General features: G+C 28.2%; 1 protein-coding gene across 6 annotated transcripts in view; it reads right to left on the reverse strand.

The window, feature by feature from the left end:
* Window positions 1–19,695, reverse strand: part of LOC129983662 (lysosomal-trafficking regulator-like) — a 99,013-nt gene that overhangs the window by 36,406 nt on the left and 42,912 nt on the right. For all 6 annotated transcript variants that reach the window (XM_056093232.1, XM_056093231.1, XM_056093227.1 and 3 more), the window contains exons 20-28: window positions 18,521–18,694; window positions 15,078–15,356; window positions 14,348–14,555; window positions 11,507–11,854; window positions 11,241–11,371; window positions 8,869–9,038; window positions 8,263–8,392; window positions 8,033–8,139; window positions 3,676–3,765 (exon numbers count right to left, since the gene is read on the reverse strand). In XM_056093232.1, coding sequence (XP_055949207.1) covers window positions 3,676–3,765; window positions 8,033–8,139; window positions 8,263–8,392; window positions 8,869–9,038; window positions 11,241–11,371; window positions 11,507–11,854; window positions 14,348–14,555; window positions 15,078–15,356; window positions 18,521–18,694 — 1,637 coding nt within the window. The remainder of the gene's footprint in view (window positions 1–3,675; window positions 3,766–8,032; window positions 8,140–8,262; window positions 8,393–8,868; window positions 9,039–11,240; window positions 11,372–11,506; window positions 11,855–14,347; window positions 14,556–15,077; window positions 15,357–18,520; window positions 18,695–19,695) is intronic.

The following is a 19,695-nucleotide window of genomic DNA, read 5'->3' on the forward strand; positions in this document are numbered from 1 at the left end:
AAGCTGCAATGAACCAGAATCGGAAGCGTAGTCGGTTTAGTTATATAAACGTCCCATTTTAAAGCACCACTAGGGCTATTTGGGGTCGGACCTCGTACTTTTGAACCTCGGTCAGATGACGAGGACGACACCTGAGCAGGCACCCCCCTCTCCATACCACACCAGCGGGAGGACGGTTTAACGTGCACAAGACCCGCTTACACGACAGTTCTTCGGTGGAATCGGGTCTAAAACCCTCCAGCTCTGAGGCCAAGACTTTACCATCAGGCCACCGCGGTCCTCAAGAAGCGTAGTCGGAATCGTAGACAAGTAACGAGTCTTCGAGAGGATAGTGAAGCAAAGGCGGAGTGCGAGCACTGTGTGGAGCCCAAGCTATTGCTGAACTGGGCTGTTCGCCGAGTCCTGTTGTCTGTTGTGGAAGCAGCATCAAATTGTGTGTGGAGTAGCCAGTCGTGTGGCATTGAGTCAGCAATTTGATACAGCTAAAACGAGGAGACAGTGAGAACGTCAGCCGTTTGGAGAGACCGTAGAGAGAAGTTCCGAGGATCCCCTCTCCTGCTGGATTCTTTCTGGCCGCTTTATGTGCTGTGTTCGATTACTACTTGTGGACTACTGTTTGCTGTAGTGTGCTATCCTGTGTGTACGTCTCGGCTGTATATAGTTGCCGTCTTTGTATTCGTCGTCTGTGTCTTCGTGTAAATAAACGTCGTTATTGTTTTCTACCGAGGCCTGTTGATTGTGCTCTCACACCATACACCCACTATAAACGAACCTGGTGACTTTTACGGACAGTAGTTGGTAGTAGAAGGAAATCATCATCTTATATAAGATGTTTCTCTAAAAATATGTTTTTTTTATGTGCACATATGATAAATTTTAGCTACAACATACAAGTGTTTTGTCACGCCATACAAGGATTTCAAATAAAATCCTTACTTTCTATATATTAGACAAATTCTCTAGTTATTACTAGTAGTAATTTCTAACTAGCTAGTACATGAGAATTAGTACTAGAAACTACTATTGTTAGTGGAGACATAAGATGTTTTTTTTAATTATTATTATTATTATTAAAATCAATGGTAGTGGTCTTCCAAATATCTTCTCGCATACTCTCTAATAAAAATACTATCCCCCCCTTCCCCAGATAAAATTATGATTTTTGGTAAGGCCACCAATGATTTGCTTGCCATTGACGAACAATAGTTATAAAATAATCTCGGGCATGAATTTAGCATTTTTACTGAAACTATCGTGTGATCATTAGCGGTTTATTTCTAGCATGCGTTTAGGACTGGAAAACCCTATTTGTGATAAGACATATTTTTTCCCCTTCCGACTGAAACCAAAATTTGAAGCATAACTACAATTGACTGACAAATCACAAACTATTTACCAAATTTTATATATATAAGTCGTTGAATTTTTGAGTTTTCATGTTTACATGCTGTGAAAATGCAGATTGACAACAAGTCAACTTCCAGGCAAACTTTGTTTCAAATTTGAGAGGTATCCACGATTTAATGTTAAACCTGAATATCAGGTTTTATTCTTCGAGGTCTCCTTATTTTGCATACTTGTATTAATATGTAAAATAATTAATTGCGTAATTGTAATTGTATTAATTCTATTATTTTGCGTAATTGTATAATCGGATTATATTTGCTCTAAATAAATTCTGCTTAATATTCGAAACAAAATCGACAAATTTGGTGTAAAGTTCATACACTAAATTTAAGCTATCTAGATCAAAGAATTTTTTAAAGATATCCTTATCACAGGCAGACATAATGCCAGAAAATATTCTTTTCGAAATCATCCGAGACCTGAAAAAAAACATTCGTCAGAATCTCGAGCTTGAATTTTTTGACGATTATTCACTATATATTTTCGCTATACTTTGCATACAAGAAATAAAAAGATCTGAAGGATACCCACTTGAGAAGTCGCAATTACGACATGCATGGTGCTAAGAAGAAAGTAGAATAAAGCCATGCATGTAACCGCATAAGAAGTAAAATAAAGTCATGGATGCAACCTAGGAAATATCCCAGATGAGAAACATTTTTTGAAAAATATCCAAAAGTGGCCCTAGCGTAGAAGCAAGAAGTCGATGTAAATGTTTTCACTGAGTAATAATTTGAGAATCACAAAAATATGAAAGATGTATGAAAAGATTTCTATCGTCAGGAAAGAACCCGAGATAAAATGGCAATGCAGTTATCTCGGCACTCTAAAAAAAAATTCGCCAGTATAAAAAGAAGAAGTGGTCAATATTATACATATTACGGACAAATCCCTTTTCGGATATTTTCTGCAAATAAACAAAAATATTCCTAAATAACCTTTTATAATTTCTAAAATACATGACTGTACATTAAATTATATCTCCTTTATACCTTTCTGCTTCATTTTAAAACACTGTTGAGATTTCCTTCAGTATTTAAACACATTTCAAAATAATCTTTTATGATGCTTATATAAATATTTATCAATTTCTCAGCACATTTTTCATGACAATTTAACTAAAAAAGCAAAATTAAAGGAAAAAAATCAGGTCATAAAAAAAAATTTGGTCCTCATGATTAAATGATTCTTCCTGAATACAAAATATGTTACATTTTTTTTTAATACCAAACTTTTCTTCAGAAATTTTTTTTTCTCATTTCTTAGTTTCTTTTTTTTTAGAAATAATATAAAAATATTTGTAACAATGAACCTCTAAGTTCACCTTCAGCACAACCATTATTTTGAAAACAATATTTATCATCATAAATCAAGATTTTTTCCTTGAACTGACTTTTCTCCTTTAATAATACATTTCTACTGTTTTTAATATATTATTTCAATAACAATATATAAAATAACAGCATGAATTTTTCTTTCCCAGAAAATACTTGTTACTCAACATAATTTTTATTTCCACATTAGTATTTATCACTTTGTATCATTCATTTAAAAAAAAATTATTTAAATATAATATCTGCAATTTCACCCTCGAAAAAAGACGAGCTATATGGACTTATGCATTTTGTGGTACACAAAATGACTACATTGAAAATTTGCCCAAATGACATAAAACAAATTAATGCTTATTAAATAGTGATCATTTATTACCGTTCTGTAAAAAATGTAACACTTTTTAAAATTCTGATTTAAAAAATAGTAGAAGTTAAAAGGATATTTCACAACCTGAAAAAAATCTTATGAAGTTAGAAATATCGTTCAAGAAAAAGTTTTTACCATCTTCAAGTTGACTAAATTCTTAGTTTTCTGACTTGAACAGATCTTTATATTTTTTAACTTAATAAATAAATGCTTTCAATTTTAATACTACTAATATTTTCTGTTGTAAGAAAGCAGCAAACAAAATGTATTTGCATGTAAAATGTATTTTAAAATTATGCTAAGTTGATGAAATTTCAAAAGTCTATGAATTATCCCTCTTATTGGAAATGTTAAAGCAAAACAATAACAAATAAAAATTTCTAAATTTCATTACCAAAATAAAGTAATAATTACAAATAATAAATAATAATTCATTACTGAATATCACTTTGAACAATTTAAATTAATACAATCAAAATAATTGTCATGATAAAAGGTTTTGAATAATAATAACATTAATATCATATAATAAGAATACTATGGCAAAAATAATCTGTTAATACTTGCCTACATAATTCAGTGGTCATTACTTTCAATAAATTGTTAATAGACTTCATGCATGAATTCATTTCTAATGCAGCAATATCTCTTTTATCTCTAAAACAAAATAAAAGCAAATGCAAAACATAAATATTTAGTAATAAAGTAATAATATATAAGATTTGTTGATTGAAACTATATACCAAATTTTATAATCTGAATATCACTTTTAACATATAAAAAATCAGCCAATAAATAGTTAAAAAATATTAGCTAAGAGAGCTTTAATATATGGTTATTAATTGCTTTAAATATAAATAGCTATCTCATATTCTTAATAAAGATTATTATGAAATTTTTACTATGTAAATATTATTTGAAGTCAATTACATGAAAATTTTCAAGCTTTAATCTATTTTATTTTTCAAATAAATATCCTTTTTATTAAATAAATCTAAATAAAATATATACTGATAAAGACAGCAACAGCATAAAATTTGTTGAAAACTGGGGATTTCAAAAATTTTGTATTTTCAATCATTATAAAGAAATAAACAGAATTATTTATATTTTTACATGATATAGAGAATCAGAGGATTGTAATTAATGCCAAGAAAAACATATCCTCATTAGAAGAGTGTAAAAAATAACTAAAATTAGGAGATTCAGTCAATAAGAAACTTTTAATGGTTTATTAAAAGAGAAAGCAAGGAGTGAACTGAATTAATTAATGAAAGGAAATGTTCTGTTACACAGTTTCTTTAAGGGAGAAGTTAAAACTTTAAATGGATAGTTTGCATACCAATTACAAATTCATACAAATGACCACAATTCACACAATGCAAAGTGTTTTACAAAGATAAACAATTTAGGAAAATTTAATTGATTCAGATTTGAAAAAAATAAGGAATTAACATACTGTATTTTGATTAAAGTGTTATGGAAAAGTGTAAGAGGAAGGAAGACAAAAATATAAATGTCCTAGGCAATAACCCTAGGAAAGGCTATAGTAAAATAAACAGGCTAATCTATGCATGTTACTTTCTAAAGTGGCGTGTTAAAAAATTAGCAACAGGTCTCAGGTGTCTTATAAAATTGTTATGTCATTAACCCTTAGGTATATCTGATGACTGAAACACATCATACACTTGTTTTATCTAAATTATGGAAGACGAGTCTAATTTGTCATTCAAACTAGGAAAAAAATGAAACATTACATTCTTTTTCATAACAAGAGTGATTGGTATAAGATACAAGAGGACATTTCTTCCTAATTCTAATTAATACGCATGTCAAATTGCTCAGAAATTGAATTCTCACACAAAATCTACTGCCTATATATACTATTCTGCGCATCAGCAAATTAAATCCATTCCATGAGAAGAATTCTTTTCAAATAAACCTGCACCGAAAGGGTTACTGATGACTAGTTGCAAACAAAAATTATATTATGCCTTGTGTGACACTTATTCTCACTTTACCATAGCTTTATGGAAAATTATCAAATGAATAAAGCATGAAATCGTTTATTGAAATTCTGAAGAATAGCATGATCCAAAACTGTAAGACAAAGAATTAGAAAAATTCTCTGTGGATCTGAGATATTTTTAAAAAAAACTTGAGTCAGACTTAGAAAATCTTTGATATGGTCCAAAATTGGTTCAATTTATTAGTCATTAGGTGAAATCTTTTACAATGTGCATCAATGACTAATTTATCAGAAATGTGCAATTTTATTAATCTCTTAGTCTTGATGATTACTGATCCCCAAATAAGAATAAAGCTGGTCTAACGACAGATTAAGAAAACAAGACCTCGTGTTTGATCGTAAATTTCTCTTTTTAGAGTTACGGATTTATCCAAAAAAAAAAAAAAAAAAAGTACTGGTAGTATTTATGCATTGTTAAAAGTTATTTTGATTAAAATATTATTCAGAGTCTATTAACTTGTATTCCATGATCCATAAAAAAGGGTGGTTGAATTTTGGATATGATCTAATGGTGGCATAGGGTACTTATTGGTATGTACATTTATTTGGATTATCTTTGGTTCTCTAATTAATGAACCAGAACTGAAACTGGAATACTCAGTTTTGTAATATTTTGATGACTGATCATAGGTAGAAATGCTCAGGTATGACAGCTGTGCCCATGCTCATGACAAATGCTCATTTATAAAAGTGTAGGTTTAAGTCTACTTTAGTATGAAAATATATACAGTAAGAAAATAGTAGACAAGTCTCCTGCGAGATAGCACTTAGTACAAATTTAAGGGGGAAAATAATGTCTTCAGTCTGTATTTTCAAATTATGTTGATCAAGATATTAGTAAATACTTTTGATAAGTAGAGCTGGGATAATGATAATAAATGTTACGCAATTAAAAGGTACAGGTAAAATGAATAAGTAATTCTTTATAATAATGCATATAATTATAAAAATAAAGGTATAATTAAAAGATAGGTACAAGATCAAAAATATGTATAGAATTAATAAATTTAAAATCATTTAATTTTTCTCAATGACTATAATTGTGAGTTTCATGTAATTGGTATGGTATGGTGTGGTTTATAGGCACAAGGTCCAATTTAGGACAAGCTGCACCATTCATAGGGATTTTTAAACAGTTTCAGTATAAAAAAAAGTGTAAAATGAAACAAGAATTCATTGTAAAATGTCAAAAGTTAAGATTCATGACTTATTACGATTTGGCACAAGGTTTAAAATAACTCAAATTCTAAATACTATGAAGAAAGCCGATTGCTTTTAAAAAGTCAAAAAGTTTTGAATGAGGTTTCTCATTCCACCAGGTCCTGTAGATTTAAAATAGGTGAATGAAAGTGAGTTACATGATCAGGAGTAAACTTGGGACAATGAGTAAGAATATGAGCAATAGAATTGACCACACCACAGTTCGTACAATGAGGAGCTCATTCACCAAACAGCAAATGTCTATGCATGTACCTAGTGTGTCCAATGTGAAGACGAGTTAATTTTATATCAGCGCATCGATTCGGTAAAATTGACCACATATTTACTTTTGGATGAATAGCATATAGCTTGTTATCAACCTGTGTGTCCCAAATCTCTTGTCACTTTCCATATATATATCGTTTAATATATCCAAAAACCTCACAAAAGGGAAATGAAAATTGAGAGGTTCTTTTGCAGCTTGATCTGCAAGCTCATTACCACAGATTCCAACATAACTCGGTACCTAGCAGAAAATTGCGTCGAAGTCTCTGTTCACCATTATTGTTAGTTGCTCCATGATTTGTTCAACAATCGGATAACAAGGATAATCAAAATTTTCTAACTGTTTTAAAATGTTCATGTTGTCGGTGTATATGCAAAATTTACAACAGTCAGATGAAGAAATATTTTGTAGTGCATATAAAATAGCAGTTGCTTCTGCCTTGTATACTGAATAATATTTGGGGAGAGTACAATGATAAGAATTGTTATCTAAAATAACACCGAAACTGACATGATTCATCATTTTCGAACCATTCGTAAAGATTGTTTTATAGTTGTTGTACTGGGCACGGTGCTCAAGGAATATTCACTGAAGTGAGTGTGTATCAATGTAAGATTTTTTGAAATCAATGAATGAGTTTATGTAAAAAATGGATGGTGTATTCCAGGGAGGAAAGTAGAAATGGTCAATAGACAATATGTTCAATTCAGAAAGTTGTGTGTCAGAAATGAAAGATTTCATGCGTTTATAAAATGGACGGATAGCCCTTGGACGAGCATTATAAATTCACTCTAAGAATCGACTGAGAGTGGTGTAAATTAAAGGATGTTTAAGTATGGATGAAATTTTAAAATAATAGTGCAATAACAATTTTTGGTGACACAGAGAAAGTGGAAAATGATGGCATGTCACATATAAGCTTTGCACTGGGGATGTGCGGAAAGCACCAGAGCAAATCCTCAGAGCAGAATGATGGATTGTATCAAGTTTTTTCAAAGCAGAAATGTCGGTAGTATCATATACTATACAACCGTAGTCTATCCGAGAGAGAATCAGAGCTTCATAAACTCGGAGTAAAGATGTCCTATCAGCCCCTCAAGATGTGTTGCTATTAATATATTTTTTATTTTTCTCCAGAAAATCGTTTCTTGACATAAGTCCTTGATTTCTAATAAATAAGATAATGAATGAAATTCATGTGTTATTTTGAAAACAAAAGATTCAATGAATATGAATTACTAAAAATAAAGCTAATTTTTAAAATAAAATTTATTCTTACCTAACATTTAGAATATAATAAATTATATTGATTTCATTCAAAATAAATAAATAAATATTTAATTAAAAAATCATTTCAAACATGCATTTTATATGCACTTTTTTTTAAATACGAAAACCTTATTACTTACGTTTTAGAAGAGATTGACTGAGAAATCTGAATAATCAAATGGCAAATGCTCATACAAAGACCATTATCAAGAAGATCCACAAATATAGCAGGTCCTAGCTGTACAAACTAAAATAAAAGAATAACGAATTTTATAAGATGAAATTCAAATATTATATCAATTTCTTAAATTAAATATTGAAATTAATTCTTGTATATCACTGAACAAATGAACCTAAAACAGAAGCATACCTTTGTCAATACCAAAATGATCTTTTGACATATCTGAGGATCAGAATTTGCATTATGAAGTATTGCCAATAATGGCAACCAAGACATTGTATGAAATGTTGTAACTTCTCTTGAGTTATATATATTGGTTCTGTAAAAGCATAGAATTTTATATACCACAGATTTTCTAAACAAAAATGATTTAATAATGTAAATAATAGAATGTCTTTTACAAAATGAATTGAAAAAATACATAGAAACAAAAATAGAAAAAGTTAATATCACATGAAATAAAGAAATTAATATCACATGAATATTTTGCATCAGAGGTTAGCAAATACAGTGTAAAATTTTCAATTTGTAAATTCCATATGTAGACAAATACAAAATAAATTTTTTAAAAAAGCCAAAAATCAAACAAATTTTAGCAATTCAAAAACAATTATCTTACATGATTGGAAATGTAAAATATGTAGATAATTCTTGATAAAAGATATTAAGATGCATTAATGCTTTATAAATAATTAAAAATTAAAAAAAGCAATTAAATATATAGTAAATTATTTATTATTAAGAAACCCAGGAAAAAGTTTCTTTGATGCAAAGTAAAATTAAAATTACACTTACACATCCACCGCCATCAGAGGGATATTAAATAGAAACAAGAAACAAGCATCAAGGACTGAACTATCAAATGGATGCTGATGAAGCTGATTGGAAAGTAAATGGAAGCCTTTTATGTTTATAAAAGTGTTTCGAACATTCTCATTTGCTTCTTTTAAATAGCTGCTTAGTACCTGAAAAAAAAAGTAAAAAAATAATACAACATAATTCAAAAAATGAAATTCAGAACTAAATCTCATTTCATATAAAATCATAATTAAATATATTCATACACAGTTATTTAATTAACAAAAAATAATAATTTTACATCATTTGTAAATTTATTACAAAAAATATCATTTGATGGCCTTTTGAACCTTTATAAATTCTCATAAGAATTCTGGCAGGCTAGGAAATAAATTTTTTAGTGCATCTGAAATGATTTTGTTCTACACTTTTTGTACACAAACTCATGTACTTCCTAGCTCTTTATGTAATTGTTTTGGTAACTTAGGGAGAATATATGGTACCTACAGTATGACATAATTTTTTCTCCCTTTGTTGTTACCATAAGTTTAGCAAGGATAAATGATGCCCATGGTGTGGTATTATAATTTTTTTTCCATCTACATGAAATTTCACTTTAAAAACTAGTATAAACATATTAATATTTTGCCCCATGGCACCCCTAAGAATGGTGCACTGGGCATCAATACCAACCTTTTCCTATCTTGCCGATTGCTATGGCACTGCATTGATTCTGAGTTGATAACCAATTTTATCCTCTTTATACTCTATAGGCCACAATTATATATATCGAATATATAAATGAAAGAAAGTAGAAAATTCATGTTTGGATTCCTTGGCATGTTCCAAGATAAAAATCACTTATTAAATGCACACTGCAAATAAATGTTTTGTAGCTGTTTTATCCCTTTATTTTACAAAATATGCATTTTAAGCTACTAACTAGCTTTTTATCCATCTGTATGGTTCATTTTCACATCACTGCCCACACTAATTATAGATAAAACTCTTCATAACAAATGAATATTCTGTTTTCTGCTGTTGCCCATTTACAGTGCATTACAAGAAATGTTATAATGTATATGCCCACAATTTTTATATAAACTGGACTCTAGGCTCTAGAGTGTATTTCTGGTATAAGAATTGCATATAGGATGTTAGCAAAAATGTTACAACTGGTTTAGTTTTGGAATAATATATTAAATATGTCTACTGAAGACTCAAGAATGTCTATTGAAATATGTTAAACTCCTAAAAAGATTTTCTACAGGGCAAATCAAAGTCATTTAACATTAAGCCAACATCAGTCAAGCCACTGGCACTTGAACATTTTTCATGACATTAAAAATTTTGATAACAAGTATTGTGATCTCTCAATGTTTAGTAAAGAATTTGGGAACAACTGCCTAATAAGGTTGGTGTTCTATGATAGAATCTGACCATGAAAAAAATAATTGGAAATATTTCAACAAGGAGTTACTGAATTTTTAGATAAACTTTTAGACTGTACATGCTTTGTGTAGTTCCAACATTATAGTACCCCACAACACAGCGTGACATCAATGAGAAATTTATCGTTGAAAAATTTCGAATATAAGATCATCGATTATAGAATTATAGTCTTAAATATCACTGCTAAATTTGTAGGAATTCCTCCATGTAGGCACTTCTAAAAAGCATATGAGAAGTCGCGAGTTAAAAATAAGTAAACAGATTTTAGTTTCTCTGGCAAGTACAGACATGATGGTATAAATCATTATAGCTTCCACAGGATGGGTTACTGTATGGGCCGATGAAGCATTTTTTTGTAAGACGGATTTTTTTTTTGAATTACACCTATGAACTGGGATTAGTTAAAAAACGATATAAAGACCAAAAAAATAATACAAAATGGAATAAAAAATTGTAATGTAAATATTGAACAAGTAATAATTCAAAAGCTTCATTTTATGCTTTGATTCTTTACAATGCTCAGTTATAAATAAATTTTTTATAAAAATATTTGTTTGATATTGATTTTTTATGTCAATTATGATGGAGATGGAATTCCATGTGCTTCAGAGCTTCTAATGATATTACCAATATTTATGTAGAGGATAATTATAAACTAAAAGATTTGTTATATACACTTTTAAAATCTTCTTCCATCTTTACATTTTTGAGATAAAATCGGGAATCTCCGAAATTCGCCGCTAACATTCTGATTGAGGCATATACCCTCATTACTATAAAAGTAATATTTGTATAATTTAAGCTTTTTTATGATTATTATTCAAACTTAGTTTTGTTGCACGCACTTATAGATAAATAACAATTCAATTAAAAAAAAGCAATAATTTAATGTATATTGATTAGAAAATAAAACTTACTTTTAAGGCAGCAACACAAACTTTTGAGTCAGTCGTGTATGATAGAACAATAAATATTTCAGGCTGAATTAACTGCAGAGCTTCAGTAGAAGCTTCTTTGTTTATAAAGTCATGAATCAGTTGCAATAAACCTAAATATTTCAAGACAAAAAGCCAGTAATTAAACATAAAATAAACAAGAAAAAAAATACATAAATAAACATGAAATTTTCAATACTTTATTTTATAGCCATCTGAATTTTCGAAAAATAGGAAAGAAAACTTACCAATACAAATTTCAGAAGTTTCGCTTGTTCTAGAAACATTAACATAATTCTTAGGAGAATCTTCTTTCATATCAGTTGTCACATTTGATTCCTCATTCGAAACTTGTCGAGAATGTCGTGAAGATGATAAAAAGTTGTTATTACCCAAACACTCAGCTGATTTCATCCTTGATAATTTAGAATTTTCCTCGGAAATGAATGAAGAACTTTTGTTATTGGGAACGGATGATGATCTTCTGAATAATCTACTTAAATTAATTTCTTTTTGTAAAAAGACGTAGTTTTCACCTTCATCTGCATACCAGATTGTAGAAGTTCTATTTTTCAAACCATCCTTTTTAGCAGCTCCTGTACATTCAAAAATTTCTAAACATTAGACAGATGAATAACAATATTTTAATTCAAAACGAGTTGAAAAAATTATTTCTTATATAAAATAAAAGTCTTAGACATTTATCACATGAAAAAAATTCTTTACTTTTAAAGACATTTTAGTAAAATGTAATAATAGTTATTTCAGTAGTAAAGTTTATAAAAATAATGCAATGCTTCAATTATTTTAAGTTTAGCAAAATTTATTTCATCCTCTAAATGAAGAAGCAAGCCAAAGCAATTTAATGCACAACAAAATATTATACAGAAAAAGCAATTAATAGTTTGAAATTTATTTATAAAAAGCATTTCAGGACATCTAACAAAAATTTAGAGAGCAAATGCACAGAAATTTTAAGTACAGTAGACTCCCGATTATCCGCGCCTGCCGCACAAAGTTTTTTTTTTTTTTTTTTTTTTTTTGACTGATTTTTTCAAAAAGGTGTAGTTTTACAGCTATGCTTTTGTAATTACATAATACATTACAGTATTAAAACAGTACATATGTATTAATTTTTCTGTGTATCCTTGACGCCTCTTGTAAGTACAAATCACTTTTCTGTTTTCATTAACAAAATGCATTTTAGGTTAGTTTTGAGTGATATACTGAAATATTAAGCGTTAGTTAAACATTTCCTGCTGTTTATTTTACGTTTTAATGTACATAAAACGATTTTTCAGAGTTGGAATGACTGTTTTCTTTTTTGCTATACCCGTTTTTAGATTTTTTCGGATTATCCGCGATTTTTGTTATCCGCGGCAGCCGCGCCACCCAATTCCGCGGATAATCGGGAGTGTACTGTAAAAGATTTTAAAAAATATCTTACATACATGAAATCAAATATATATATATATACAAATTTGAACCAAAAAAAAATTATCTATATTATGAATCTAAAACCAAATAAAAAATGACAAAATTATAGTTAGAAATCATAAATTAAATTAGAAAAATATCTTAAGCCCATATCGTATGCCCATTTTTTAAGACTACGCTACAATTCCATTGGATACAACATAAAAATTGATTTTTTAAAATATAAAATAGTAGAGATAATGTAAAACAATTTGTCTTGTAAAAGCAATTTAAATATTTATATAAAAGAGAGCTCAACAAAATAATGGCCAATTCCTTAAAATGGCACTTCAAACAAAGCTATTATCAAAGAAACATTTCACTAGTTGTCACTTTTGTACTGGGTGAAATTATGGGGTACCTCTAGTAAAAATACAAACACAGGAAATTTTTTAATACCCTGTGAAGTTATCATTTTAAAATCAAATTAAGTCATATCTTCTTGAGAGATATATAAATTTAAAGCAAAATATAACTAGAACAATCTCTGAACTATGCACATTAATTATGTTCTATGCAGTTTCTTCATTTTTACATAAAGTATGTTTGATTAGAAAACATGCTTTCTAAAGTGGCTCAGGATCAGATTTGCCTTGGACAAGAAAACAAACAAACACCTAGTTGGTTTCCTTTTGCATCAGGACCAGATCATTTCCCCAATAGAAGAATTTTTAATAAGAATAATTCCATAATAATTCAAAACAATGTCTGCATGTTCATCTATTATTGGTTGATTCAAGCTAAATATAATTCAACTCCCTATTAAAATTATGTATTTTAATAGGATTATGTATTTTAATAGGAAGTTGAAATAACTGCATAAAATTGTAATTTTGATACAGTTTCTAGCAGTTCATGTTCACTTTTAAGAATATTTAAAAAAAAAATTTTTTTAGGATTCTTTTTGTTTATATTAATTTTTTAATCATTTAAAGTCAAATTCTTTTTGATGTTTTTTTTGTAATATACTGGTATTTCAATTCTTTGAACTGCAATTTATTTTTAGTCTACACTGTTCAGACAAATAATTTAACTTCCTTAGTTTTAAAGATGGAATTGATATAAAAGCCTATAGACTTTTTTTTTCTTAAAAAAACTTTGTCATAAATAAAACTTTTTATAGAAAGTGTCAATTCTCAATAATTTCTGATGAGATGCAGCTTATTATTGTCAGTTTATTCAAGAAAGTTTATAAAGAGCTGGGCTCGTCATTTCTGTTCAAAGGGTTAATATAAAAATTAAGTATGGTGAGTACGAGAGAAAAAAACAAAATCTATTGCGCCATTTTTGAATAATTAATAAATAGATAGGGAGTATTGGGCCATAGAAATATTATCTCCTAGAAATAACTATAAGTAAAAATGAAGTGTGGTGAATCATATTTATCAGTATAATATTTATTAGAAATAAGATGTTTTTATCAAACATTTTATAAAATACGAATTAAATGGACATTTCCAAAGTTTACTACTTTATGATTTCAATGGCCAATGGGTATATTTAAGTAATCAAAAAAGTAAATCTTTCATGAGTCATTTTTACAATTTATATAATAATTTGAAATCAGAAGATTATTATTTTTATTTAATTAGAGAAAAAAATTAAGCACTTACCCAGCTTATCAGCAATAGTGAGGAAGGAAAATGCAGATCGAGAGTGGCAAACATAAGTTGATGATGATTTGTGCAGAAGTAAAGTGAAATGACATATATTTCTGAAAATTGCATCATCAAATTTATACGTTAATAGTTTTTGCATGAGCTTAGGAATTTTTATAGCAACAGTTTCAGGAAAGAATTCCTCCGCCATGATGTAATTTTGCTAAAAAACAATTCATAGCTAAATAAATAAACATGAAAACAGGACACAGACAATAATAATAAATTTAAATTAATCTGAAATCAAAATTGATTTGAATACATATTGATGAATCAAATTACTAGAAAGGCTAACACATCATATAAACACTAAAATTAGAAAATAGCTAATGCTTATGAAGGAATCTGTGAGGTGATTTTAAGAGAAAACAGGAAAAAAAACTAGAAAAACAGTATTTAACTGTTTTAAATGGCTTATATTGATTCCAAAACTTAGTCATAGTAATTTCTTTAAGTTATTACAATTTTATAATTGTTTGAGAAGCTCAAACAAAATTATACATATAGATTACATAACAGAGGAAAATTATATAACAGCTAAAATTCAAATTTAATTTCAAGAAAATTAGAAAATATTTTTCAATTTATAAATTAAATACATATAAATGTTTAAAGAAAATCTTAAAAATCAGAAGCATAATTTATCTTCTTAAATTATAAATGTAAAATGAAATAATTTTCTTACTTTTAATAACCATAATAAGTTTTTCACAGTGTGAACATAATTCATTTGTTCTACATTCAGGGGTACGTTTGCAAGTTTTGGATCCAGTAAGTAATCTAAAGATGTAAAAAGAGAAAGAAGGATATCCATTGAAGAATTTTTTGCAAAAGCAATGGATTTTAGCATCAAATTAAAAATGGCAGTATTTGATATCACAGTTGGCTTTTCAAACTTCAGAAAATTCACATTCCTGATATCTTTATTTTGAGCAAAACTTGTCACACAGTTTTGTAATAAAACCTGAAATAATTAATAAAAATGTAACAAAAAAACAGAAATATTAAAAAGTAAACAAAAATAATACAAAAAATAGATATATTTTTTATACTCTAGGTAGTTTTATTATATAAGATTTTAAATAAAGATCAAATATTAAGAAAGAGAAGTAATTCCATCAGAAAACAATCTAATATATCAGAAGAAAAAGGTAATGTTGTAGGTAAAGGTATTGTAGAAAAAAAAAAAGGTAAAGTTGATTGATAACTTACAAATATAAGTAATTGTTTTATTCATCAAAGTATGCATTCATATTGTCTATACACTTTTGCCATTAAAGCAGCAGATTGTTCAAGCTGGAAGTGTAAAGTCTAGGCGGATGAGAATCAATGAATATCTGGAAGGTCAATTTTACAGCATTGTTGGAACTGAATTTTTTTTCATTAAAAAGCTGTCCAAATCGCGGAAGAAAAAGGTATTCAGTGAGGGCTAATTTTGGTGAGCATAAAGGATGACAAAGAAGTTCCAACTTCTGTAATTTTGCCACAGCCATTTGTGCAATATGTGATCTAGCATTATTAAGCAAAAAGATAGAAGTCAATCTATACGAATTTAGGCTGTTTTCTTTAAGTTTTTGCATCATTTTGTCCAATTGGTTGCAGTATATTTCTGCTGTGATCAATGAGCTAGGTTTCATCAAATCATAATGGATCACACATATTCTAGACCAATGAACAATTACCATCTATTTCTTTTCATGAATATTAAGTTTTGGAGTGTATTTCAGTGATTCATTCTTGTCCAATCACTGTGCTGAATGTTTGCGATTGTCATATAGGATCCATTTCTCATCAGAAGTGACAGATTTAAAAATAATCATATTTGTGATGAGAAAGCAACATCAAGCAAGTTTCCAAACATTTTTGCTCCTGTTTTTCATTTGGTTCATGTGAAAACAATTTACCCAAATTTTTATTTTACCGATATTTGGACTAATTCAGTTAATATTGTTTGTTTGCTCGCATCAAACTTCAACGATAATTCATAGACACTTTGAGACAGGTCAGACTTGACAATGGCCTTTAGTTCATCATTATTGACCTTTGATTATGGGTGACCACATGGTTTATTTGTGAAGTTAAAGTTATCTGCACAATATTTGGTGAACCAATTTGATACTGTCTGTTGTGTAATAAACTAGAGCCAAATATATTATTAATGTTTTGCATGGGCTAAGATGCTGTAGTTTCACGTATGAACTCACAATTTATAATAGTGTGAATTTCTGAAAGCTACATTTCCAATAAAGTTAATTTTTTAAAAAGTTTTTAACTTTTTTTGTGCTTACAATAATTTCTTTAAACAAGCAAGAACTTTTCAGTACGAGTGGGGGGGAAAGAATGGTACAATATTAAGCCAATGTCAAATAATAAACTGGTAAAGCTGACAATATTATTAAATACTAATTTCATCCTTGCCAATTTGATATAGTTATAGATGTATGGAAGTCTGCAGTTTTTTAACTTTTCCTAATAGCTATGATTCATTAATAAATAAAAACTGTTTTATTTAAATTATTTTTCTAACACTTCATATAACCACTCATTATTACAAGTATTTTATTGTAGCATGATTTATGAAACTCTAGTCCAAAAAAGTTTTATCAAAATGATTTTTTGGAAAAAAATAAGCAAAATAATTTATCAAAATTCTTTAAAACAATTTATTAAGCCACTTTGTGTAATAATCTTTTTAAGTTACATAGTCTATATAGTATTAAAATCGCATGAAACTTGAGCAGAGATGTCAATTACTAAATTATTAAAAAAGATCTCCACACAAAAACAAACACAAATCTAAATTTTTGAGGTTCCTGTATTACTACAAATACTCCTTAAAAACATAAATGATAGTATGCATTCCATTATAAACTAGATAATCAATACAATATTAATTTCATGATACTATAAATATATTATTTGTTAGAATATATATATGATAAGAAATTGTAACAAGATAGGAATTCTGAAACCGTTTATGTACATTATCATTTTTCATCTACAAAAATTATCAATAACTTCACTTATGAACAGAAAAAAATCATCCCAACTTCAAAATTTACATACAAATAAGAATATTAAATAAGTCACAGAAAACATTAATTAATGATAAAAAAAATTAATTATATGCCTTTCTTTAAAAAGAAGAATAAAATATTTTGAGGAATATATGCAAATATATGTTGTTAATTGAAATGCTTTTGATTTATAATCATTACAAAATTTAGCACAATACAATCATTGTTTATAGTTTAAATGTATATTAATCTCCTATTTTGAAGCTAAGTGATGTTTTTTGGTAAAAAGTTCATAATTTTGAGTCAATTCAATTTAATAACTTTTCAGTAAATTTTAAAAGATGATATCCAAGTTGGCATCCGCTCTACAAATCTTCACACCACATCAGTATGAGGTTGTTTGGCTCTCAATTGATTTAATTTGCATTACACCTGTACAAATTGCAAGTTTGCCACAGAAATTGGTGTTTAAGCCATTTATCCTTCAGTGGCAACTCCAAAATTTTCACAAGAGCATTGTTACTTATAATGATGACATATATTTTTGTCACAAGAGCATTGTTACTTATAATGATTGCACATATTTTTTTTTCTTATGATTTCACTTTCAATAAAGAGTTAAAGCTAAAGGAGCATTGAAACAAGACATAGATATTGAAAAATTAGTCACACAGAATTAAGATATCTAGTTATTACTTTGAATATCAATAGTTATTAAATTAATATTGACAAAAGGACATTCTTGAAAATTTCATTTAAAATCTATATTTATCCCAAACTTAATTTTATGCACATAAATTAAAAATCTTTTTATTTAGTACAGTAATAAAAGCAACTTAAATAAAGAATTGGGGGGGGGGAGTAAATAAGAAGAAATAAAAAAAAGTTTATTATTTATTTTAAAGAATCATATTTTTAGTTATTCTAAAACAAATAATACTCTGTAAAATACAGGTAGCAAAAGTTATATTGAATAAACAATATCAGAATCTATTTTTAAAATGTAAATAGAATATTCTTGAAATAAATTATAACTAATACACAAATCACACACTAATTTACATAACAGAATACATATTGGGCAAAATAATCAAAAACTTCATTCACAAACCTGAAACAGATCATTTGAAATGGTGCATTTTTTGCTGATTATCATCTGAGTTAAAAGTTCGTACCCTTTAATTCGAATGAGATCTTCAGCAAAAATAGTGTTTTTGTTCACGAGCTTCAAAATTAAATTTAGAGCTTCAGGAAGATCTTTATCATGATCCCCATGTTCTAACACCTAGAATAAAATTAGTAATTATTAAGAGATTTTGATATGAGAATTTTGATTGCACTAAAAAATATGAATATAAGTGAATATCCAAATAAACTTATTTTCATGCACATTTCTAAAATATATATTAAGAGAAATCAAATTAATAATAGCTTGAAAATAGCAGTGAAATGATGATGGAAAAATTGGTTTAATTATTTAATAAAGAAATAACATATTTTAATCAAATCAAAGGTTAAAAAAAAGGAGAATGAAAGCTTAACGAGGGTATTTATTTGAAAGGATTACAGCAACAATTTGTGTTTCAAAATAATAAAAGGAACTAAATGCATGATTACTGACATTATAATAAAAGTTACATAATGCATGTCTGTGATAAATGAATACCAATTTTCAATGCTCAAAATTTTTTGTTATACATTGCCTTCAAAATAAAATTAATTATTTACATATTACATTACATAGATTCTTTAACTATCAAAATCTAAAAATCATTTATCCAATAACATTTAAGCGAAATTTTATAAAAAATAATGTGGGAGTTGCTAACAGATCTCATATCCTGTATGGCGCCATGTTGCGTCACTGATCACATGACGCGTTCCCGTCCTAAGTTGCAGACGAGAGCTTGACAGTGAGACGGTAAGACGGACCGCTCATGCCCAAGTACCTTGTTATGTATTTTATGTTAGCTTAATAATGTTTTGTCCTTGTAATCTTAATAAATACATTTCACATATTAATGCTGGTTGTTGCCTTTCTCCACATTTTGGGGGGCTCGACCTTTCTCATGAATACCACTAGCAAATCCGGCCAAATAATCGAAATTCTGTGAACCTAAGTGCAATTTATTTAAGACGTTAAACTGATGTTAAAAATTTGCATTCACTTAACAAAGACGACATTGCCTTTCATACACACCGTATTGACCATTTGGGTCCCCTCCCCATCACTTCTAAGAAATATAAGCATATTCTGGCAATCATTGATTATTTTACGAAGTTTGT

This window comes from Argiope bruennichi, chromosome 9 (genome assembly GCF_947563725.1).
Source record: "Argiope bruennichi chromosome 9, qqArgBrue1.1, whole genome shotgun sequence".
In the NCBI taxonomy this organism is placed as follows: Eukaryota; Metazoa; Arthropoda; class Arachnida; order Araneae; family Araneidae; genus Argiope; species Argiope bruennichi.